A 23,933-nucleotide genomic window follows, 5' to 3' on the forward strand; every position below is an offset into this window, starting at 1 on the left:
CCTGCGTGGGAGCCTGGGGCAGTGGTCAATGAAGACTGGGGGGGCAGGCCCCTGCGAGTGGAGCTGGGAGACCAGGAGTTGGGCTGGAAGCAGCGTTTTTGCTGAGCTGGTTGGCAGATGGGTTGTTGGCATTTCCTTGCTGACCTGCGTTCCTGGCTGGTGGACCACACTGTCCTCAGGCCGTGCCAACCTTGCGGCCTCTTGAGAGGGACAGTCTCCTATCCTGTGTGTCCCTGGGAGCCACCGGGCAGTCCCCCAGAAAGAAGTGCTAGGTTGGGAGCGAGCAGTGCGACCCTCACAGGGGGCTGTGGCACATCAGTGGTGTCGCGGGGGGCGGCCTGATGCCGGCCTGGGACAGGAGAGGTGCCTGGGACAGCGGGGTTTACTGCACCGGCACCGGCAGGGAGTCCTGCATGGGCTCCCAGACCTCTGACCTTTGGAACCGGAAGCAGCCCGAGTCGCAGAGGGAGGTGGAGGCGGTACAGCTGCCTGAGGAGATGGGACTGGACGGAGAGGCCTTGCCTCCACCAGAGTGGAGTTACCAGTGGCTTTCCAGGCTGGACGAACTCCAGGCGAAGTGGCTTCCTTGAGCCGCAGTGGTGGTGGTGGGGGTGTAGTGTCTTTCTGATCTTGCCCAATCTCTTGGCCACTCTGGGCTGGGACCTTCTGAACAGGGGGTAGGAGCCTTTAGCCCATATGCCAGAGCCCTGAGTTAACCCCTCTTTCTCCTATTGTTTGCCTGGGGAGCAGGGTTGTAGTGAACGTGGAAAAAAGGCACCCCGCCTGCACTGCCCTAGGCTGACTATTCTAATGAGGCCCCTCCCCCACCCAGCCACCGTCTCTGCCCCTTCTTCCCCTTTCCTCTTGCCGCCTGCTGCTAACCCACCCCCTTCTTCCTTTCCCCACCCCTGCTGGTCTTGTCCTGATGGAGGCCCCCTTCCTCCTCCCCCGCCTGCCAAAACCGTGCTGGGTGCGTGTTCTCCTGCACCTAGTGCGTTGAGGGCGCTTAACAGCCGTCAGCAGCAGCATCTGACAAGCCGGGGGATGTTGTGGGGGCAGAATAATGTTCGGGAGCTCGCTGTGGAGGGGTGGAGAAGAGAGACAAAGGGGCTGTGGGGGAGTGAGGAGGGAGGTGTCAGGCACGACTCCATTCTAGGCCTGGGGAGTCTGGGGGGAGCCCGGCGCCCACCCGATGCTGCTTGCTGTGGAAGTGACTTCAGCTCCTTTCCTCAGAAGGCCCCTCTCCCCCTCTTTCCCTCTGCCACCAGCACACCTTGTTCTGGCTGAGGGGCCTCATCACCCCTGGACACGGGGTCTTTGGGTCAGCCAAGGCAGCACCCTGGTCCAGATGAGTCATCCATGCCTGAAGTTGGAGGAGGCATGGTGGAGGGAAGGGAGCAGAGAGCTAGGCATGGCGTTTAACTGTGTGCTTTGAGCACATCTGGTGCTGGGATAGTGCTGCCCCGGCTGGGGTTCAGGGGGAGAATCGCCTTCCTCATGGGGTTGAGTGGTACCAAGTGCACCTTCTTGTGGGGGAGGAGGTGGTAGTAATTGATAGTAGGAAGGAGAGGGCAGAGTGCCCTGCCCGCCAGGTGAGAGTGGGGCTTGGGAGGGATGAGCAATTACTCTGCATGTTTCCACCTCCAGGTCCAGGAGCTCATTCTCAGCTGATTGTGGGCTGGAGGCAAAGGATGCATTATCCCGTTTTAGAATTTGTTGTCAGAGAGAGAACTAGGACTTCCATCCTCAGTGTCCTAGGAATCGTAGGAATCACCACAAGAAGCAGATTGGATCTGTGGCCAGGAGGCAAAGACTTGAAGGTTGAATGAAATAAAATGAATCTACAAGACAGTAGACCATTGAGCTTAGAACAGAGGCTCTTAACTTGGGACTCTGGGATCTGAGAGTCCATTGACAGGCTCTGGAGAGTTCTTAGAATTCTTGATACATATATATATCAGATTTTTAAGCCAGTCAGAAGAGGTTAACAGAAATCCTTCAGTTCAAATGCCTTTTTAAGTTCGAGCAACTCGGAGGAGAAGGGGCTACTCCCAAGTCAGCTGGTAATTAGTTGCGAGATGAAGACAGGAACGTAGATGCTCCAACTTCCAGTCTAGAGCTCTGACACTCTGATGTCCTTTTTTAATCTTGAGGATGGTTGGCATCCACAGCTCTAAGCTCTCAGGGAAAGCTTCATGTGGAATGGCATGTTGGAGATGGCATTTTTTCTCTGAGTCTGGTGTGCTGGAAATGGGTGCAGAGCCATGGAGTTCAAGGGCCACATGTGCAAGATTCAGTAGCTGGGGTGAGATTAGGTTGAATGGTTCTCAGAGCTAAGTATCAAGGATTTCGTTCTCTGTAGGGAGATGGGAATCCTAGAGCAGATTTTTAGAAGGAGTGGGCATGTGGATCATACCTGAAAGATGTGTGTGAGCCAGTGAAAGGATGGAGGCTGTCCAATTGAGAGACTAATTGGGTTTGAATTATTTTGTCAGTGGGATGGCAGAGAGAATGCCTGGCCTGTAATGTGTGCTCAGTAAATACTTGTTGAAAGAATAAATGTATTTATGGATCTGAAAGGTGCACGTAGAAAAAGGGAGAATTAGTAACAGAATGTACATTGGATGTAATCCTAAGAAGTCCAGAATGGCGTGTGAGCATGGGAGCAGGCAAGCTCTTACAGGGCTGTCTGTGGTGTTTGAGCAGATGGGGAAGAAGACGTGTTCTTTAAACACAGAGCAGGGATTTCATCATCAGTAGACATCACAACAAAACCAGAATTGTGGTCTCAAAGCCAAGACCAGGAATAGAAGGAGTTGATTGCCCAGGAAAATGTGGAAAAAAAGACTAGAGGATCCAGTTATTGATTGGGAAGTATGACACGCGAGGAGAGGATGGAGCCAAGGTCTGTGCCTCAGCTCAGGTGCATGATTAATATCTGAATAGGATTAACCTTTCCATATCAGAGGGTGGGCAACAGATAATGTTGAGGAAGATTAGACCAGGGAGGAAGATTTCCTAGGAGGCAGAAGAGAGGGCTGGAATTCATCTCACAACTTCAGATCTTTCCATTTTCCATGGCAAGCCAGTTGGGTTAATGAGGGAAGAACTCCTCTCTCCAGCCCTTTATCTTCCGTCACTCGCTCCAGACCACAAAGAGATTGAGAAGAGCCCACTGAGCATCAGGTGGCCTTGCTAATTCCTGAAGAGGTCAAGGTAACTCCTGTTCCTTGTTTCCCCAGGCTGAGAAGAAAGCCAAGGTGATTGCAGTAATGAATGCTGTGGAAGAAAACCAGGGCTCGGGCGAGGCTCAGAAGGTGGAGGAGGCCAGCCCTCCTGCTGTGCAGCAGCCCACTGACCCCGCATCCCCCACTGTGGCCACCACACCTGAGCCCGTGGGGGCCGACGCTGGGGACAAGAATGCCACCAAAGCAGCCGATGATGAACCGGAGTACGAGGTGAGCGGCTTGCTCCTTCACCTGCCTCGTCCAGTGGGTCCTTCTGCTGCCAGCTCCTCCTGTCCTGCTCTCCTCTCTCCGCCTGACCCCAGGCCTCTTCGTCTCCCCGGTTTTGCTCTGTCTTGGTCCATTCAGATGGAGCTCCCTCCTGGCTGTCCTGACCCTCAGATGCCCAGGGCTGGGGTTGCCGTGGGGGGATCAGGGTGGCAGGGCCTCGTGACCACTGTGTAATGACTTCTGCTCCTTGGGGCTCCAGGACGGCCGGGGCTTTGGCATTGGGGAGCTGGTGTGGGGGAAACTGCGGGGCTTCTCCTGGTGGCCAGGCCGCATTGTGTCTTGGTGGATGACGGGCCGGAGCCGAGCAGCTGAAGGCACTCGTTGGGTCATGTGGTTCGGAGACGGCAAGTTCTCAGTGGTGAGTTACATATGGGGTTTGGTGGTAGCCTGGGGGAGGAAGGGGTCTTGGTCCCAGGGCCTGTGGTTTTGGCTGGGGGCACGGTTTGGAATTGGGGTGGGAGAACAGGGCTCTGCTCGCCTCTACTCTGTATGTGTGAGTGGCAGAAGCCCCAGAGATCATTAGACTGTGCTCAGAGAGCTAGGATGGCTGCCGAGTTTTTGCCTTCCTGGGATCTTCTCCCCAGAATTCCTTTCCTGCTTGCATTCAGGTCCTCCCCCACTCTTGGGTTGGACTCCTCCTTTGCATCCTGTAATTCTTTATGGATGCATCTGGTTCTCCCAAGGGCAGAGGCTTAGTCTTAATGCCCCCAACCCCTGACGATGCCAGGCACGCGGTGGGTGCTTAATGAGTGTGGAAGGAGGAGCAAATTAGGGCAGTGGTTGTCCCTTCAGGTGTGTGTCGAGAAGCTGATGCCGCTCAGCTCCTTCTGCAGCGCTTTCCACCAGGCCACCTACAACAAGCAGCCCATGTACCGCAAAGCTATCTACGAAGTCCTGCAGGTGAGTGCCCCTCCGGGGAACTCAGATCCCAATTAGGGACCACTAGTTGTCCAGAAGCTGGAGTGCAGAGGTTAGGCCTGGGCAGAGGGTCCACCTGCAAGGCCCTTTGGACTCTTTCTCTCCCCACCTTATCACGCCCCCCTTTGTACTCTTCCTCTCGGGCCTTTTCCTTATAGCCCTCTCCTTCCACACCTTCATCCCACCTCTTACCCGAGCCCACCTTCGCTACTCTTGGAGTCTGCCCTGCAGCCTGTCTTGACACCCTCCTCACACGTATTGGCCTACAGGTGGCCAGCAGCCGAGCGGGGAAGCTGTTCCCAGCATGCCATGACAACGACGAGAGTGACACTGCCAAGGCTGTGGAGGTGCAGAACAAACAGATGATCGAATGGGCCCTTGGAGGGTTCCAGCCCTCTGGCCCCAAGGGCCTGGAGCCACCAGAAGGTAAATGCAGGTGCCCAGCCCAGCCTTCTGGGACCCCTGCCAGCCAGGCAACTCCATGCCTAGGCTGGGAAAGCCATGCCTAGGGAGAGCCGCCAAGGCCTCCATCGAGGGGCCCAGTGGGAATGGTCACAGTCTTCCTCTCCCTGGGGTCAGGGTAGGGGTAGTGCCACTTGGGGACTCAGAATAACCTGCTCCCTGTTGGCTTGCTGGCAGTGGGAAGTTGGGAGCTAGAAGAAGTTGGGGACCAGGCTGCACCCCACTGTGGATAGAATAGAGGAAGGGGAGAGGGAGCTTGGATTTCTTGTCAGCTGGTAACCATGACCTCGGCACCTGCTTTCCCGATCCAGAGGAGAAGAACCCCTACAAAGAAGTTTACACAGACATGTGGGTTGAACCCGAGGCAGCTGCTTATGCACCACCCCCACCAGCCAAAAAGCCCCGAAAGAGCACAACTGAGAAGCCCAAGGTCAAGGAGATTATTGACGAACGCACAAGAGGTAGCTGGCCTGGCTCTGGAGAGAGTGGCATGGCGGGTGAGGCCGGCATTCAGAGGAGTGGGTGTGGCCCTCACAGCCTCCTCTGATGCTGGGCTTTCCTCCCCTCCGCAGAGCGGCTGGTGTACGAGGTGCGGCAGAAGTGCCGGAACATCGAGGGTGAGTCCTGAGAAGACAGCTGGGTGTTGACTCCGAGAGTCTCTTGCCCCTGGGGTGGGCATGAGGGCTTCATGCCTAACGTGGCGGCTGGCACAGAGTAGCATAGGTACTTAGAAAGCTTTGAGTGACATGGGCTGTTGGTACTCGGTGACGGGGTCTGTCATGCAAGTCCCACCACCTCCAGCCTGCTTCACGCACACATCTGTCTTCCTGGTGCCACAGTCTTACTTTCCTGTCAATGGCATGGGCTGGTCATTCCGACTTGGGACACCCCAGTGAGTCAGAGAAGGGTGGCCCCTCTTGGGTTTGATTGAACTCGCCTGAACACCTTTCAGCTTTTCACCTTAACTTTCCTGTCATCCAGTGGTCATTAGAGCATCCCATGTCTGTCACCATTGGCCTAGTGATGGTGTGTCCAGCTTTGGGGCCCTGAGTCAGGAGGAAGGGGGGCAGGGGCCCAGGGCTTAAGGTCTGCCCAAGGACTGTTGCCAGAGTCAGTCGGGGTCAGGACTCTCCTCGTTGGCGGGTTCTTGTCCTTGTCTTATGCTGTTCCTGGATGGCAGCATTGCTGCTCTGAGAGATGAGTGCCACCAGATCGGAGCCACGGCGACCCCCTGTTCCCTGGGGTGCCTCCCAGACTCCTTTCTGCCTTCTGTTTTGGCTGCTGCTCCAGCACGCCCCTCTTTTGTAACTTTTCTGGAACTGGGCTTTGACCCAAGATGGGAGTGGGGGGGGCTTCGGTGATGTTCCCTCTGCTTTCCAGACATTTGCATCTCTTGTGGGAGCCTTAATGTCACCTTGGAACACCCTCTCTTCGTCGGAGGAATGTGCCAAAACTGCAAGGTAGGGACGCACCCAGCAGATGTGGTTGGGGCCGACCCCCTGGCTGACTGCACCTTCTCGCCTCTGGGGGATTGTAGGGGAACGGCCCCTGGGTGCCTGTGAGGTTGACTTCAAGGTTGCTCTGGAAGCTGAGTCCTGATAAAGTGGACCCTTGGGCTTCAAGCGTTTGACTTACCTTTATTTTTCTTCCTGAAAGATTCATACCTCCTCTAAAGCCCATTCTAGTCCCCAGATGTGGGTTCACAGGGTCACAGTCATTCCTGTGATGGTGGGAGGAGGACATGCTGTGCCCTCGGGGGCCCCAGGGGAAGAGCTCAGGGCTGCAGTAAGGGACAGGGTGGTGCAGCTCCCTCCCTGGCCTTCTCCCATGCCTCCCTCTGTTTTGTCCGCTGCCCGCTGCCGTGAGGCGGGAGACACGCTGTCTCCTTCCCAGATCTGTGGTTTGGGCTGGACCCTGGCTGTTCAGGTGGCAGGGTCATGTCTCCAGGGCTGAGTCAGGGATCCAAGGTGAGAGCCAGAGGCTGGGTTCAAAGCCTGCCTTCCCCCTGGCTGTCCCGGGTCCTGCCGGGTGATCTCTGACCCTCTACCCTGCTCTCTAGAACTGCTTCCTGGAGTGTGCTTACCAGTACGATGACGACGGCTATCAGTCCTACTGCACCATCTGCTGTGGGGGGCGTGAGGTGCTCATGTGCGGGAACAACAATTGCTGCAGGTGAGGGCCCCCCAGACCACCACAGCGGCCCTCCCCGGTCCTTGGCCGGCGCTGGGGCTCTCACTGGCCATCCACCCCTGCCCTGGGGCCCCAGCCAAGTTCCATTCAGGACTGACCTGGGGCTGAGAGTCCTCTCTGCACACTGGGCTTTCTTCCAGGTGCTTTTGCGTGGAGTGTGTGGACCTCTTGGTGGGGCCGGGGGCTGCCCAGGCAGCCATTAAGGAAGACCCTTGGAACTGCTATATGTGTGGGCACAAGGGCACCTATGGGCTGCTGCGGCGGCGGGAAGACTGGCCCTCTCGGCTCCAGATGTTCTTCGCCAATAACCACGACCAGGAATTTGTGAGTGCTGGGCCTAGGGCGTCTCTTTTCACCCCCTACCTGCCAGAGCCTGAGGGCAGGCTCAGCGGAAGCAAGAGCGCTTCATTTGGTCTTGGGGCCTGGGCGAGGAGCAGAGGTGCCTGAGCCGCACGCAGGGTGTGTAGGTCACACTGCCAAAGCGATCCTAGTCGCTTTGATCCTGGGTGGGCCAGCCCTGGGTGCGGGTCTGTAGAACACTCCTGGGCGTTCACCTGGCCTGTTGTGCTCACTGTCTAGGACCCTCCGAAGGTTTACCCACCTGTCCCAGCTGAGAAGAGGAAGCCCATCCGGGTGCTATCTCTATTTGATGGAATTGCTACAGGTGAGAGCGGCACAGATCCCGAGAGGTGCTGGCGTTCTCGTCCTGGGCTGTGGGAGCTCTGCTTGGGGGAGTGTGTGTGTGTAATTCTGGCAAAACCAAACGACAGTCGACATTACAACTGTGAAAATAGTGCCCTAAAGAGGCAACTTTTATGTTCAATGAAAAGTAACATCAGTGGTAAACCGGCATGTCTGGTGGGCACGTTTCTTAATGGAGGAGGCTCTGCCGCAGAGGACAGAGCGATCGTTAGAGATGATTGAAGATTTTCACAAAGCCTCAAAGGACAGGCTCAGCGACCAAAACGAAAACATAGGCAGTTCTGTTGTGATTTGATTGTAAGTCACAGTAAAAATCAAACTATAAACAAGAGAGTCTAAAGAATATTTAAATCATTGATAATCCTATAATTAGTGTTTTGCTATGTCCTTTTTAGACTTTTTTCTGTGCATATATGTGAATGTGCTTATATAATCAAACAGAGAGAGACAAATAAAACAGGGCTAGTAAATGCATACTGTGCTATAACCTGTGTTTTTGTTTATGATGTTATGACTACTTTTTCATGTCAACCAACATAGAGCTCATTCTTTATTTGTAAAAGCTGCGTAGGATTCCATTGAGTGAAAGTACCATAATTTATTTAAAGAGCACCCTATTGGATTGTTTCCTGTTTTTTTCACTGTTACGAGCAGTGTTGTGACAAGCATCCTATACATTCATCTTTATATGCATAAACTCTTATCTTTTAGGAAATGCTGAGTCACCGTGTAGGCACTGTTTTTTTCATGTGGTTCTTGACCCTGCCAGAAACCCCTCCCAAAAGGTTACACTGATGTATATCCCCCCCCTGCCCTGCCCCCCAGGCTGAGTGCTCCTCAGAACTTGTCTTCATGTGACCAGAAGGAGATGGGCAGTCAGTGCCCGGGGGCCTTGGCCAAAGGGCCAGGGTGAGGATGGCATCATAGGCCAGATGTTTGTCTTCTGTTCTCAGCTCAGTGCTGGTGTTATATAAACCTAGAGAGGCTAACCTACAGTTTTGGTTTCCCAGGCTAGAACTGTGAGGCCTCCTTTAACCATGTCACACCTCAAGAGGCTGTAAAAGCTCCTTGGTGGGGAGTCTGGGGAGCAGTGGGAATGGTGCCACGGTACCCTGTTTCCCCTGAAGCGCTCAGGCTCTGTTTTAATTGTTTCCTTGTCTCAGTTCAGCAAGCGTTTGTGGAGGGATCCTGGTGAGGAAGGGAGTGTAGTTAGCTTAGGAGGAAACCCGTGAATGAGCCCTCCTACTCTGTTGAAGACCATTTGCAACCCAAGAGAAGGGCTGAGTTAGGAATCCATGCTGCTCTGATGAGGTGGAGAGGGCTGCAAAGTGCTGGGGGCTTACAGAGGCGGGGAGGCGATCCAGGGGCTGCGAGGCGGGGCGGGGCATGGATGAAACCTTTTGAGAGCAGGTGGCCATCATGTCAAGTCTTGAAGGTGGGTAGAATTGCAGCAGGAGGTGAAGCGAGGGCGAGGGGTGAGGAAGGACAGGTGTATGCAAGGTGTAGACACGGCAAAGAGAGGCCACGCAGAGTCAACCACTCTTCTCCCTGGTTCCTGAAACCACCTGCTGTCCCGTCAGTCTTTCCCGGCCTTGACTGCCTTTGAAGTAGATCAAACTGGGCATGGAACAGCCTCAGTGTCGTTTTCATTGATATTCCAGTTTGATCCAGAAGAATCCCGCAGCTTACTGGGCTGGGGAGGGCTTGGGCCTGTCGCTGATCTACGTGTCCAGCTGGCCATAGGGCTCCCCTGCGAAGACTGGGGTGCCGGGGAGGTGACCTGGTGACAGTGCTTTTTGCTGGCTGACGCAGGGCTTCTGGTGCTGAAGGACTTGGGCATTCAGGTGGATCGCTACATCGCCTCGGAGGTGTGCGAGGACTCCATCACAGTGGGCATGGTGCGGCACCAGGGGAAGATCATGTACGTCGGGGACGTCCGCAGCGTCACGCAGAAGCATGTATGTCAGTGCCGGGGGGGGCCGTCCACCCTGTTTCCGTCCCTTGCACTTAGCTCCTGGGGGCGGGGGCAGGGCCGGTCCTCTTTCATTTTGTTCATTTGCTCTTTTCCTTTCTTCCTGTTTCCCAGCCTCTCTTCCTCCTCCTCTACCTTTTTCCTCCTTGTCTTGAGAGGGTAATGGGCAGACTAAAATGGGAATTGGGGAGCTGACCTTTTGGGGCTCAGGCTGCTCCCTGTCTGGTGTCAGGGCCCTGTTTAGTTGAGCCCTGTAGAGTGCAGCGAGGTTCCCGTCCCCCCGTCCTTCTGACGACAGCTTTACTGGCCTCCGTTTCTGGCGAGGTCTTGCCTAAGTGACCCTTCACCCTTCCAGTTTTCTGTGTCTCAGGAATCCTGAAGGGCATTTGGAGGGTGTTCAGGTGGCCCAGGCCCTCTGCCCAAAGCGCGCAGAGCTCCAAGTACCTCCATGTTTGGCTGTCCAGCGTGGACTGCCTTCCCACTGAGCGTTTGCTTGTCCTGCTGGGAGACTGTCCACTGGTTTCCCTGCTGGCCTCAGACATTATCCAGTTCAGCCGCTTCACTGTGTTGTTTAGGAAACTGAGCCCAGAGCGCCTCAGTGCCTTGCCTGTGGCTGCACAGTCTGTGTGTGTGTGTGTGTGTGTCGTATGTATGTCTGTGCATATGTAGTAAGCAGACAAAGCAGCCAGGTCTCCTCTCTCCTGTGCCAAAGAACTTTTTGCCAAATTCACAGATCATTTCTCTCTTCCTTTCTGCCTCTGTCCCCGGACATCAGGCCCATCACATTACCTTTATCCTCCCAGATCCAGGAGTGGGGCCCGTTCGATCTGGTGATTGGGGGCAGTCCCTGCAATGATCTCTCCATCGTCAACCCGGCCCGCAAGGGACTCTACGGTAGGTGCTGTGCTCACCCCACTGCCTTCTGAGCTGGTGCTTCCGCACGTAGGTTTCCTACTTGGATATTTCTGCCCTGGGACGGCTACTCCCAATGACCCTGTCCTCCCTTGCCCTCCCCGAGCCCGAGCCATACCACCGTCTCGTGCAGACAGCCCCAGCTGATGGCTTTCTCTTCCGACCTCTCAGAGGGCACTGGCCGGCTCTTCTTTGAGTTCTACCGCCTCCTGCATGATGCGCGGCCCAAAGAGGGAGATGATCGCCCCTTCTTCTGGCTCTTTGAGAATGTGGTGGCCATGGGCGTTAGTGACAAGAGGGACATCTCGCGATTTCTCGAGGTATAGCCAGCAACCTTGGTTTGGCCAGCTCACTAATGGCTTCTACCTTGGACTGCTGCTTTATCGCTGTCTCATCTGCATTGTGGAGCTGGGGACTGGTGACTTCTGCTTTGCAAGGGGCCTGTTTGGGAAGCTCAGAGCTTCCCAATTAGACAGGGAGGAAGCACTGTTCAAGGCCCACCCCGGAAAGAACCCGTGGTCTCACTCTAAGAGGTGGTATGTGGGTGTGGGCCTCAGGACTTAAAGGACCTGACTGTTACTAAATAGAGTGGGGTGCCAGACACCTGGGGTTGGGCTTCTGTGTGGTGTTTTGCTGGGGGAACCTTCGAGATGCCAGAATCGATTTTTCCCTGACCAGAATGGCTTATCCTCCATCCATACCACCATGACAATGCGTTATCGTACCTGGGAAGAAAACATGGCTTATCTGTTTTTATTCCCCATAATGTGGGTCCCGTCTGGACTCTGAGCCAGGTCTGAGCTGTGCACAGAGGATTTCCGCAGTAGATGATTCTCTCAGCCAGGTCTGAGCTGTGCACAGAGGATTTCCGCAGTAGAGGATTCTCGAGTGGGCAGTCTGTGAGCTCGAGCCCATGCTCCTGAGTCTTGGGGTCAGTAACACCTCACGCTGGTGTTCTGACTTTCAATGTGAGTAGGTGTCTATTTGGCTCATAGTCTGGATGTGCAGTGAACAATGTCCACGCTCACTGGTACTTGCTCAAAGCTTCTGGGTGAGCTAGAGCTGTGTGGTCCAGGATGGTAACCATCAGCCGTGCGTGTTATTTAAATTAACATTAAAATTCTTCAGTCACACCAGCCTCATTTCAAGTACTCATTAGCCAGCGGCAGCTCGTGGGCTAGTGGCTACTGTATTGAACATGCAGATAAGAGAACATTTCCGTCTTCACAGAATGTTCAGTTGAGCTGTGCTGGTCTAGAATGTTCCAGTGAGAGCATGTGGAATGTAGCTAGGTTTAATTCTGGCTTTTCCCAGAGGCTTCAGGCTGTCCCGGTGTATGGCCTCCTGAGAGAGAAGAGCTTTTGAGGCGTTAAGGCTCTAAACTAACAGTATTTCCTGGCACTGTTTAATATTTCTCTCTCGCTCATGTTTAATCTCTCTTCTATTTTATAGTCCAACCCTGTGATGATTGATGCCAAAGAAGTGTCAGCTGCACACAGGGCCCGCTACTTCTGGGGGAACCTTCCTGGTATGAACAGGTTGGTGAGAACTCCTGGGCCTGGGGTGGCTGCAGGCTGGTGTCTGCAGGCAGGACAGTGGCAGGACGGCCCAAGGAGGAGGGTCACTGAGCGGGCCTTCTCGGGCCAGCCTCCTCTGCTGACTAGCTTGCTGCTCTGCTGTGTTCTTCTTTGTTTCCTTTTCCTTGAGGAAGAAGGGGAGTCAGGTATAGAAAATACTTGCCTGAGAAACCAACGAGTAGTGGTCAAAAAGGGGGCCCTTAAAAGTGAAGTCTGTGCACAAAAGAAGAGTCAGCGTGCTGCTGAGTTATGTAGGTGGTTCTCCTACATTGGTGATGTATCACCTACACCAGTGATGCTTCTAGAGTCAACTGGTCCTTAGTGTCCTGAGGTAAAGCCATGGAGGATGGGGTTGGGGCTAGGAAAGAGAGGGGTGCCCACAGCTGGGCTGCATCCTGCTCCGGGAGAGAGAATCTTGAAGTAGCACCATGCAGGTTAGAGAGACCTGCTTCACTTAGTAACCACACACTTTGTGGCTTCAGGTCCTTTGTTGGAAGGATGTTGTTCGTTTAGGTTACACAGATAGAGCTTTTAATATCCAGGGATGAAGAAAGTCTCCTTTCTTCAGTGTAATAATTGCGTTATAAAAAGGCCTAGGAGGAGAACAGAATTCTGGTTGAGTTAGCTGTTCGAAAGCAGAGTAAGATCCACCAGTCTAGATATCTATTATGGAGGGAAATGTTTTCCAGAATGTTTGGGTCTGAGTTTTAAACCTTGGTATATCTATAAATTGGGAACATCATTTAATCTGGCCTCAGTCGTCTAATCTCCCTCTCCACCGTTAGCATGAAGTTGTAGGAGCTTTCCCAGTCTCAGACCCATTTGGCGAAGCTGCCATCTTTTGTGAGGGCTTGTTGATGGGAAAGAGATGGGTCAATGGGGCACCTGACCTGAAAACTGTCTCAGTCTCCCGCTAAGGTTCCCAAGATGAATGTGTGTATGGGAAAAATGGGCTGGCTTATATAGTCCAGTATTTTTATGGAGCCACTAACTCAGTGTCTCCTGACAGACCTTGGTCCTATGGGATTGTTCTCACCTGCTTCTTCCAACTCTAAAATTCTAGAACTCTGAGCTTCCAGGAGGAGCAGAGGTACCACGTGGGACCAAGTAGAGTGTGTGTGCGCATAAATAGGGAGGAATTGGGAGGGGAGCAATTTGACCGCGGGTTCCCCTCGTTTCCATGCTGAGAGGATGGCCCGCTGTATGAGACCTGCATTAAGTACTCCTAAATGTTAGAAAAGGCCAGTGCCAAAGGTGATGTTCAGTGATGTGGTCTGCCCTCTGAGAAGTGACACGTTGAATGTCACAGAATTTTAGTGTTCTGGAGACTGTGTAGAATTTATGTCTCTCTTTAACTGTACATTTAAGGTGTACAGTTCAATGAATTTCATCCAGTGTACACACCCATGTAACCATCACCATAGTCAAGATACAGAACATTCTCTCACCCCCAAAGCTTGGTTTGTGATGGATACTTTTAAAACTCAGTACATTTTAAAATAACTGATACAAAAATAATTGGGTTTTTCCCCTTCTGGGCAGGTGTTATCTGCTTATTTGTCATTTGAGACCACTTTTGAATTTACCTTTAAGGTTTGGTGCTTGGTGGATTTGTGTCCATGGATGGCTGCAGTGTGTGTGCATGTGTTTTGGGGGAGTTTGAAGGAGGTTACATGTGTGGGTGACAGGGGTCCTCTTTTGCTTCCCTGTGTGAATCACATAGCTGCTGGGTGCGTCCCTGCTATTCTCCTGGTTTCTGCTGTTAACCTTCTCTCTTCTGCCTCCTAGGCCGTTGGCATCCACTGTGAATGATAAGCTGGAGCTGCAGGAGTGTCTGGAGCACGGCAGAATAGCCAAGGTCGGCCCCAGGGCCAAAGCCCTCTGCTGGGAGGTCAGGGGGCAAGGGCAGAGGGCAAGATGAGCTGGAGCAGCCCCAAGGGCTGTGTTCCACCTGCCCTCTGGGGGCCTCTGGGTCCAGCTAGTGTGGAGAATGCAATTGAGGAGGTGGCAGGGGATCATGTACCCACTTGGCCAGAGGGGAGGGCCCAGGGGAAAGCCTAGAGGGCAGGGAGAAATCAGAAATCCTTGCTGGCCTTCAAACCCTTCCTCGTTGAGCATCGCCTGCTGGTCCTGTGGGAAGCAGACACTAAGAAGTCTTTGCCAAGGTCCATGGATCTGCTAGGGCTTTAAAATTTTTTGGCTAGGACCTATCACATGAGCCTTCAAGCACAGATTCTCCTGTGATGCGGAAGCTCCATTTCTCTCTGGAGAAATTTCATTCGGGACTGCTGGTACCACAGAGGCGTCTTTGGCCTGAGTAATTTGGCATCCTGTTACCTGCAAGTCACTACACCTGTGAAAGAACCAATTCTTAGAAGACTTAAGGAAGGACAGTGGCTCAAGCTGCTACCTCTCAAGTCCTTGGCCAGCGGGATTGGACTAAGGATGGCTGGGTGACCTCAAAGTGAGAAGAGCAGGGCAGTGGGGTCTGCAGAGGCTCATGACTGGAGCTTCAACCCGGCCCCCTGGATGGACCAGGCCTTGTCAGTGTTCGACTCACCAGTCCCTGGCAAGTGCCTGGCACATGCGGTAGACGCATGACCAGCGAATGAGTGCTCATTCCTCTTTCCCTCTCCTTCTAGTTCAGCAAAGTGAGGACCATTACTACTAGGTCGAACTCCATAAAGCAAGGCAAAGACCAGCATTTCCCTGTCTTCATGAATGAGAAAGAGGACATCTTATGGTGCACTGAAATGGAAAGGTACCAAGGTCGTGTGCTGGTGTCATGGGGGTGTGTGGCGTGTTCTGATTGCTGTGCTTGAGGGAGGGACCTCTGCCTCTCCTGGCCAGGCTCATATCTTCCACAGACACTGTGTGAGCAGTGGGTTTTCCCAAGCATTTCCCAACAGGGCAGATTCCTGGAGAGGACTCCTGTGCCATTGTAAGGCTGGTCCCAAAATAAGAGGCATCTAGAAATCACTTCGTGGTGCCTTGGCTCCCAGAGGTCCTGTTGAACTGCAAGGGAACATTGCAGCTACAGGAGCTTTCTTAACTTGTGCTGCTCATTTTAGGTACTTTGCAAACAAGGACAATGTAGGACCAGGTGGGCCTTACAATCTCAACACCCTGATTTGGTGCAAACTGGACTCACGGGCTGATTTATCTTCTCATTCTCGGTGTAACTGCCATTTAGCCAAAGAGACCGTTTACACAAACAACCAGAGCAGATAGGAACTCGTGGAACTTCTGAAGTCAGGCAAGAGTTCAGCTCCTTTGTAGAGTTTTCACTCCTTGTGGAGAAGATACTAGGGATGTATATTTATTATATTCAGACTTCAGATACCCAGTGTGGCTCTAAATCTATGGTGGAGCATGTCCTGGAGGTGTTTTTCACAAATACTAACTTTGTCTCTACTGTGTGGTAAATCTCTAGGCAGTGATCATCTTACAGGCATGCCTCAGAGCTATTGCAGGGTCCGTTCCAGACCACTGCAGTAAAATGGGTCACACAAATTTTTTGGTTTCCCGATGCATGTAAAAGTTATATTTACATTATAATAGTCTATTAAGTGTACAATAGCATTACGTCTAATACTTTATTGCTGAAAATGCTAACCATCATCTGGGCCTTCAGTGAGTCATAATCTTTTTGCTGGTGGAGGGACTTTCCTTGATGTTGATGGCTGCTGACTGATCAGGGTGGTGGTTGCTGAAGGTTGGGGTGGCTGTGGCAATTTCTTAAAATAAGACAACAATGAACTTTGCCGTATCAATTGACTTCCTTTCTCGAACGATTTCTCTGTAGCATGCAATGCTGTTTGATAGCATTTTACCCACAGTAGAACTTCTTTCAAAGTTGGAGTTAATCCTCTCAAACCCTGCCGCTGCTTTATCAACTGAGTAATGTAATATTGTAAATCCTTTGTTGTCCTTTCAGCAATCTTCACAGCATCTTCACCAGGAGTAGATTCCATCTCAAGAAACCACTTTCTTTGCAGCTCCTCCATCCGTTCAAGTTTTATCACGAGATTGCAGCAATTCAGTCACATCTTCAGGTTCCACTAGAAGTGGAATTAGAATGAGAAATTCTTGGTATTTCTGCCACATCTGCAGTTACTTCCTCCATTGAAGTCTTGAACCCTTCAAAGTCATCCACAAGGGTTGGAAACAACTACTTCTAAACTCTTGTTGATGTTGATATTTTGACCTCTTCCCATGAATCATGAATGTTCTTAATGGCATCTAGAATGATGAATCCTTTCCAGAAGGTTTTCAATTTACTTTGCCCAGATCCATCAGAGAAATCATTATCTATGGCAGCTATAGCCTTATGAGATGTATTTCTTAAATAATAAGACTTGAAAGTCAAAATTATTCCTTGATCCATGGGCTGCAGAACAGATGCTGTGTTTCATTGTTAATGCCATCGGGTCGATTCCAACTCCTAGTGACCTTATGTACAGTAGAGCAGAGCTCTGCTCAGTCTTTTTGCATCGTCCTCTCATCTTTCCGGTGCTATATCAGACAGTGCTCTGCTGCTATTCATAGGGTTTTCATAGCTAGTTTTTTTCGGAAATGGGTGGCTGGTTCCTTCTTCCTAGATATTATGTTAGAAGGCATGAAACAACATTAATCTTGCTGTACATCTCCATCAGAGCTCTTGGGTCACCAGGGGTGCATTGTCAATGAGCAGTACTATTTTGAAAGGAATCTTTCTTTCTGAGCAGTAGGTCTCAACAGCAGGCTTAAAATATTCAGTAAACCATGTTGTAAACAGATGTGTCCTCATTCAGGCTTTGTTATTCCATTTATAGAACATGTGCAGAGTAGATTTAGCATAATTCTTAAGAGCCTTAGGATTTTTGGAATGGTAAATGAGCATTGGCTTCAACTTAGTCACCGGCTGCATTAGCCCCTAACAGGAGAGTCAGCCTGTCCTTTGAAGCTTTGAAGCCAGGCACTGACTTCTCCTCTCTAGCTATGAAAGTCCTAGATGGCATCTTCTTCCAATACAAGTCTATCTCATCTACATTGAAAATCTGTTGTTTAGTGTAGCCACTTTCATGAATTATCTTAGCTAGATCTTCTGGATAACTTGATGCAGCTTCTACATCAGCACTTGCTGCTTCATCTGGCACTTTTATGTTATGGAGATGGCTTCTTTCCTTACACCTCATGAACCAACCTCTGCTAGCTTCAGACTTTAATTCTGCAGCCTCCTCACCTCTCACAACCTTCATAGACTTGAACAGAGTTAGAGTCTTGCTCTGGACTAGGCTTTCGCTTAAGGGAATGTTGTGGCTGGTTTGATCTTCTATCCGGACCACTAAAACTTTCTCCATATCAGCAATGAAGCTGTTTCACTTTCTTATCATTCGTGTGTTCACTGGAGTAGCACTTTTAATTTCCTTCAAGAACTTTTCCTTTGCATTCACAACTTGGCTAAGTGATGCAAGAGGCCTAGCTTTTGGCCTGTCTTGGCTTTCGACATGCCTTCCTCACTAAGCTTAATCATTTCTACCTTTTGGTTTGAAGTGAGAAGTGTGCCACTCTTCCTTTCATTTGAACACTTAAAAGCCATTGTAGGATTATTAATTGGCCTAATTGAGATATTGTTTTGTCTCAGGGACAATAGGGAAACCCAAAGAGAGGGAGAGAGATGGGGATGTGGTTGGTCGGTGGAGCCGTCAGAACACACATTTATCGATTGTTTGCTGTCTTATATGTGGGCGTGGTTCATGGCACCCCAGAACAATTACAATAGTAACATCAAAGCTTGCTGATCACAGATCACCATGACACATATAATAATAACGAAAAAGTTTGAAATATTGTGAGAATTCCACAATGTGACGCAGAGACACGAAGTGAGCAAGTGCTGTTGGAAAAATGGCGCCGATAGACTTGCTCGACGCAGGGGTGCCACAAACCTGCAATTTGTAAAAAGTGCAATATCTACGAAGCACAGTGAAACAAGGTATGCCTGTAATCACCTTCAAATTCACAGGAAGTAGCAGGGTGCCCGAGGCTTGAGTTCGTTATAAAGGACAGAAGATTCGGCAGAACCACACACGCCAGCGCTCACCCCTGCCCTTTCTGCCTTTTCTCCCCAGGGTATTTGGCTTCCCTGTCCACTATACCGACGTCTCCAACATGAGCCGCTTGGCGAGGCAGAGACTGCTGGGCCGGTCGTGGAGCGTGCCGGTCATCCGCCACCTCTTCGCTCCACTGAAGGAATATTTTGCTTGTGTGTAAGGGACATGAGGGCAGACTGAGGTAGTGACACAAGTTCAAACAGACAAACAAAAAAATAAAACACAACAAAACACCAAGAACATGAGAATGGAGAGAAGTATCAGCACCCAGAAGAGAAAAAGGAGTTTAAAACAACCACAGAGGCGGAAATACCGGAGGGCTTTGCCTTGCAAAAGGGTTGGATGTCATCTCCTAATTTTTCAATGTTAATCTTCAGTCCTATTTAAAAACAAATCCAAGCTCCCCCCCCGTTTTTTTTTGGTTAAACATTTTGTTTTCTACTCTTTTCAGAGGGGTTTTCTGTTTGTTTGGGTTTTTGTTTCTTGCTGTGACTGAAACAAGAGGGTTTATTGCAGCAAAAATTGGTAACAAAAAATAGTAACAATACCTTGCAGAGGAAAGATGGAAGAGAGGAAAAAAGGAAATTCTATAGAAATCTATATATTGGATTTTTTTTTTTTTTTTTTTTTTTTTTTTTTTTACTATATATCTTTTTTGTTGTTGTCTCTAGCCTGATCAGATAGGAGCACAAGCAGGGGACGGAAAATAGAGACACTCAGGGGGCAGTATTCCCTCCCAGCCACTGAGCTGTCTTGCCAGCACCATTCCTGGTCATGCAGAACAGAACCCAGCTAGCAGCAGGGAGACGAGAACATCACACAAGACCCTTTTATACAGTATTTCAGGTGCCTACCACACAGGAAACCTTGAAGAAAATCAGTTTCTAGAAGCCGCTGTTACCTCTTGTTTACAGTTTATATATATATGATAGATATGAGATATATATATAAAAGGTACTGTTAACTACTGTACAACCCGACTTCATAATGGTGCTTTAAAACAGCGAGATGAGTAAAAACATCAGCTTCCGCGTTGCCTTATGTGCAAAGGGTTTTAACTGAGGATGGAGAGAGGAGACAGCTTGAAGGTGGATCATTATCGTGTGGGTTCTTTTCCCCTTGGTGTTGAACAAGGTGAAGGAGGAGAACTTGGGAACAGCATTCTCCCGTTTCTCCCTGCCAAAAAAAAGGGGTAGTAAGATGAGGTGGTCGGGACGGTGGAAAGCTGAGGTGGAATTCATCCAGGCTCACGCAATAACCTTTTGATTTTTCTCAAAAAGGAGACTCCCTCGGCAAGATGGCAGGATAAGGGGTCTCATTCCCAATTTCTCACATTAGCCGATTCGAGGGCTCCTTGTGGTGGGATCAGAGATAATCCAGAGTGCGGGGAAAGTGACAGTTCAAACCCCACCTGGAGCAAATAAAAAAACATACAAAACGTACTGGTGCTTTCCTGTCTAAGTCGCCTTTTGTGTGTTCTTTTATGAGGCCCCCACCATCCACCCTCTGTGCACAAGGCGGCTTCCGGCCCCTGGAATGTGATGTTTTTGGTCATCTCCAAAGGCTGCAGTTTTATACTGGGAGGCTGATGACATCTTTTGTTATAATTATTCTTATAGTTCTGGTTATAATTATGTTTGTTTTCAGATTTTCTTTAAGAAAACAAAAACCCAACCCCCCCTCCCTTTAGGTTTCAAACCAAGGTGCGGGGAGCAGGGTGCTTCTAAGTTAGTGGTGGCCCTGGTGCCCTGGCTCCCCACCCCTCGGGCCAGGTGGGCCACTGGGTGCAGTTACAGCTGGGCAACTGGGGAGTCCCCCGAGGCCGGCCTTCCGGGCGCGTCCCTCTTCTCTTCTACTTCCCCTCCTCTCGAGTCACGTGTGTCAGGGCTGGAGGGAGGGCCGGGTGTCTCTCCGCGTGTGTGTGGTTGGAGTGGTGTGTTTTCTTTTCTAGTACTTGGTCTGATGATAGCTGTCCCCTTACCTCGCGTCAGCAGCACCTGGAGCCCCAAGTGCAGACACTTGGTTCCACTTCCTACCGAGGCAGGCCGCCTGGCGTTGACGGTAGGCAGGGACAGCATTGGTGGCTCCGGGGTGCGGGCCAATGGGCAGATGCTTGCCTGGATAGATGGGGTGTAGATATGTGGCATATAGAGATATATATTTTATAATGGGAGGGGGGATGGCACCTCCTGGGACTGGCAGGGCTGGGAGGTGTGCTGTCAAGCACATGGTCTCAAGTTCGCATCCCTAGAAAGATAGGGCCTATGGTGATAGGCGCTATATAAATACATAGATAGGGTCACGTATAAGAAATATTATGTTGTGGGGAGCGGGGGAAGGGAGCTCAGAATGCTGAGCCTCAGGCCCCGTGCAGACATAAGCCCCACACCAATCAATCAGTCCCACACGCAAACATGGGAACATATTTCTCTACCGATGCATAACAAATGCACTCACACACACAGCCAGGGAGCTCCCAGTGCGATTCTCCCCAGGATTCAGGACTTTGTGGAGTCGGCCCTGCAGCTCTTTACCTCTGTTGCCCTGATTGCAGGTAGACTGTCAATCCCAGAAGTTGCTAGGTGCTGAAGGCAGGAAGAGGAGGAGGTTTCATTTTAGCAGGTGCTCTCCTCTAGCAGGTAGCGTTCTATCTCTTTTGCCCCTGGTGATGTCAAAAGATTCTTCTGTTAGCAACCTGTGATACTGACCTGCAACTCTAGGCACCAGTCAAGTCAGCCCTCAACTCCCCCTACTTATTCTCCCCCAACCAAAATTAAATTGACATCCAGGTCTGTCTTGGCCAGGGGGCTTCCATTGGAAAGAAATGGGACAGCGAACCTCATCTTTTGACTAAAGCAAATTAGTAATTGGTGACAAAACTAAACCAAGGCTTTGAATCCCTTGCTCATTGCTCAGGAGTAAGCTCACAGCTGGTGGCTGCGGTCTCCCACTCCTTTTAGGAGTGCTTTGTGCTGGACCCCAAGCTACTCATTTCCTTGTCAGAGTGGTTTATAAGATCACACCCAGTTGCTTCCTGCCAGCTCTGTGACGTGATGGCAGGTGGTGACGGTGGCCCTTGTGGGGCTGGCGCAGCTAGGAGGGGGGTACCTCTGCTCCTCCCTTGTTGGAGTCCCTGTACCTAACTGTGGTGCTCACCCCGTGCCCTCCTTCTCCAGCCAGGCTCCATCCTCCTGGCCTGGAGTCCACCAGCACCACTCCAGGAGGGCTGCGGGGAGGAGGGCTGCCTCAGGCAGTCCAAGGTGCTCCCTCCCCCGCCGGCCATCGCTAAGGTCTTCCCAGCCCCCGTGTCAGGACAGAGTCTCCGTGGGCCTTCCTCTGCAAACACACTTTCCAGCTCTCCTGGCTCTCCCAGGCCTTTTATCCGCTGCTGAAGTGAAGGAGCTTGCCTTTCCCAGTGGCCCAAGCTCCACCCAAGGGGTGGCATGGGGCAAAAACTTGGTAGCCAAGGGTGCAGCAAGCCTGAGGGATTAGCGTGGGCCGGCCAGCCTGCTCCGAGGAGGCCTGGTTGTTGTGGCTGATAGTTCAGAGCGATTGTTCCTCCTGGTCTAGCAACCTGGCTGGGCTCCAGAATGAGCCAGATGCCCGCTCGCAGGGATGAGAGTGAACAATCACCAGCGTTTCTTCCAGCCCAGCCTGTGGGTAGAACTTGGTAGGGTACAGGGGACCTTGGGAATGTGCCAACGTGGGCATGCTGGGATGTTCTTAACAATCTACTTCCAACCCTTGGGGGGCAGGTATTGGGTGACCATCTAAGGGGGAGCTGTGCTTCAACAGGGTGAGGCAGGGTTGTGCAAGGATTAAGGTGGGGGATCATTACACTTGCTGTGGATGAGGCTGAGGGTAGAGGCAGTGGAGCAACCAAGAAGGCCTAGGGAAAATTCTGGAGTGTGTTCCCAGTGGGATTTTCTTTGTGACGAGCAGGCCCGTTTACCCCTGGAAACGAGGGCTTCTAGGGGCTGAGGATGATGCCTCCCTACTTACTGCAGGTGCCAAGCAGGGCGTGGTGCCAAACATCTGTGGCTTCTGTCTGGGGGAGGTAGTGGGGGGTGCTCATGCCAGGTCACAGAGCCCTTGGTCTCCTGCTTGAGGAGGAAGCTAGTCTCCAGCAGGTGGCTATTGAGCCCTGGGTGCCTCATGCTGGCTGGTGCTAACCCCCTTCCCCGTGTGTGCGACCAGCTGCAGAACGGTAGGCTGGGGGAGCTGCAGGTGAGGATTAGCAGGGGGCGGGATCTTGCAGTCGGCAGATGACGACAGGAATGTGTTACTATCTGTTTTTCTCTCTGCTCCCCAGAACCTTCCTGCTATTGAGCATTCTACTAGAAAGCAAACTTCCCAAAAGAGCGTCCAGGACCTCTTAGCTTTTGAGACAGGCCTGGGCGTGGTTGGCTGGTGAGATAGCCCGTGTGAGTTTTGGTGAGTCGCTAGGGTGCGGATTGGGACAGGCAGACCCAGCAGGAAGGCAGGCTGTTGGACACTGAACTGGTTTGATAAGAGCCAGCTCCCCTTGCTTTCCACTTAGCTGGCAGTTCTGGGGAAGCCTGGATGGGAATAACGTACCATCTCCAGCACAGGAAGGTGTGTACCAGGAGCAAGGGAAGGAATATTTCAGTGGGGCCATCTGGGAAATGTTCTACAGGAAAACTGCAATCAGTGGTCTTCATATCATTGATTATATAAGTATATATAAAGTGGATCTTGGAGGCGGTTTTGAATTCCTGTTGCAGTTCTACTTGGTGCAGAGTTGCTGTGGCCCTGGTGTCTTTCAGAGGTGTCATTTTCAGGAAGCTTGCAGGAGGCCCTTCGAGTTGTGGGTTAGGGCCCTGGGGCCTGCCTGGCACTGTGGTCTGCGGAGGGCTGGCTGTTTCCTTTGGTCAGGGGAGCAGCAGAGCCGAGATTCTGGTGAGCGCCGAATTTCTAGCCAGGCCCCGTTTTGATCCCAGGAGGTGAGGAGTCTGGATTTGTCATCGGGCATTGTCTGGTCTGATGGCTCCCAGTGCTTGTGATTAGAGGTGACACTGGAGTTGTCCTGCCCTCTGGCAGGAAGCAGCTGAAGCCTTTCCTCCACCACAGGATGGGAAAGGTGTTGTGGAGGGCTGGCTGGAGCCAGCACGGGCCTCCCGGCCGTTCTGCACTGAGGCAGGATTGCCTACAAGTGTTTAGAGGATCTAGGAGGACAGAGAATAGGTTAAAGGATGAACTCCACTGTGCGAGTAGAAGCTCTTGAATCTTTATATTTCGGTAAAGGAAGGCTGGGGTCTTGGGGAAGTGAGGGCAGCCCCTCCTGCAGCTGTGTGTTGCAGTTAAGGCCGGCTTTTGGTTGGTGACCTCTTGCTTATCACTGACCCTAGGCGGTGGAGTTTTGGGGGAGGAAGACACAAGCAGGTCAAAAGTAGTGAGGACAGGATGGAAAGCTCCTTTGCTAGTCATGACTGGCTAAATTGCCCGAACAGAGGCCCATGGACTCCTGTTAACTCCAGTAACTGGAAAACTCCCCCAGTCTGTTCCACCCGAGGGTGTGGGAGAGCGGCTTTCTCAAACCCCAGTCTAGCGGCCTCCAGCCCCGTGCCTG

At 51.7% G+C, this 23,933-nt stretch overlaps 1 protein-coding gene across 6 annotated transcripts in view; it reads left to right on the plus strand.

Annotated features, from left to right (window-relative positions):
- The window catches only part of DNMT3A (DNA methyltransferase 3 alpha), a 100,685-nt gene extending 80,900 nt beyond the window's left edge, over nt 1-19,785 (plus strand). For 2 of the 6 annotated variants that reach the window (XM_087437054.1, XM_087437056.1), the window contains 17 exons: nt 3,243-3,458; nt 3,715-3,873; nt 4,308-4,415; nt 4,703-4,859; nt 5,207-5,356; nt 5,468-5,512; nt 6,276-6,355; nt 6,955-7,067; nt 7,226-7,409; nt 7,665-7,749; nt 9,600-9,745; nt 10,563-10,653; nt 10,843-10,991; nt 12,124-12,209; nt 14,037-14,106; nt 14,891-15,009; nt 18,362-19,785. In XM_087437054.1, the coding sequence (XP_087293180.1) occupies nt 3,243-3,458; nt 3,715-3,873; nt 4,308-4,415; nt 4,703-4,859; nt 5,207-5,356; nt 5,468-5,512; nt 6,276-6,355; nt 6,955-7,067; nt 7,226-7,409; nt 7,665-7,749; nt 9,600-9,745; nt 10,563-10,653; nt 10,843-10,991; nt 12,124-12,209; nt 14,037-14,106; nt 14,891-15,009; nt 18,362-18,503 (2,100 nt within the window). In that variant the 3' untranslated portion in view covers nt 18,504-19,785. The other 4 variants (XM_087437051.1, XM_087437052.1, XM_087437053.1 and 1 more) reach the window with 4 other exon arrangements.
- The last annotated feature ends 4,148 nt before the right edge of the window (nt 19,786-23,933 follow it).

This window comes from Ceratotherium simum, chromosome 11, assembly GCF_057802395.1.
Source record: "Ceratotherium simum simum isolate JZ-2026a chromosome 11, ASM5780239v1, whole genome shotgun sequence".
Classification (NCBI taxonomy): domain Eukaryota; kingdom Metazoa; phylum Chordata; class Mammalia; order Perissodactyla; family Rhinocerotidae; genus Ceratotherium; species Ceratotherium simum.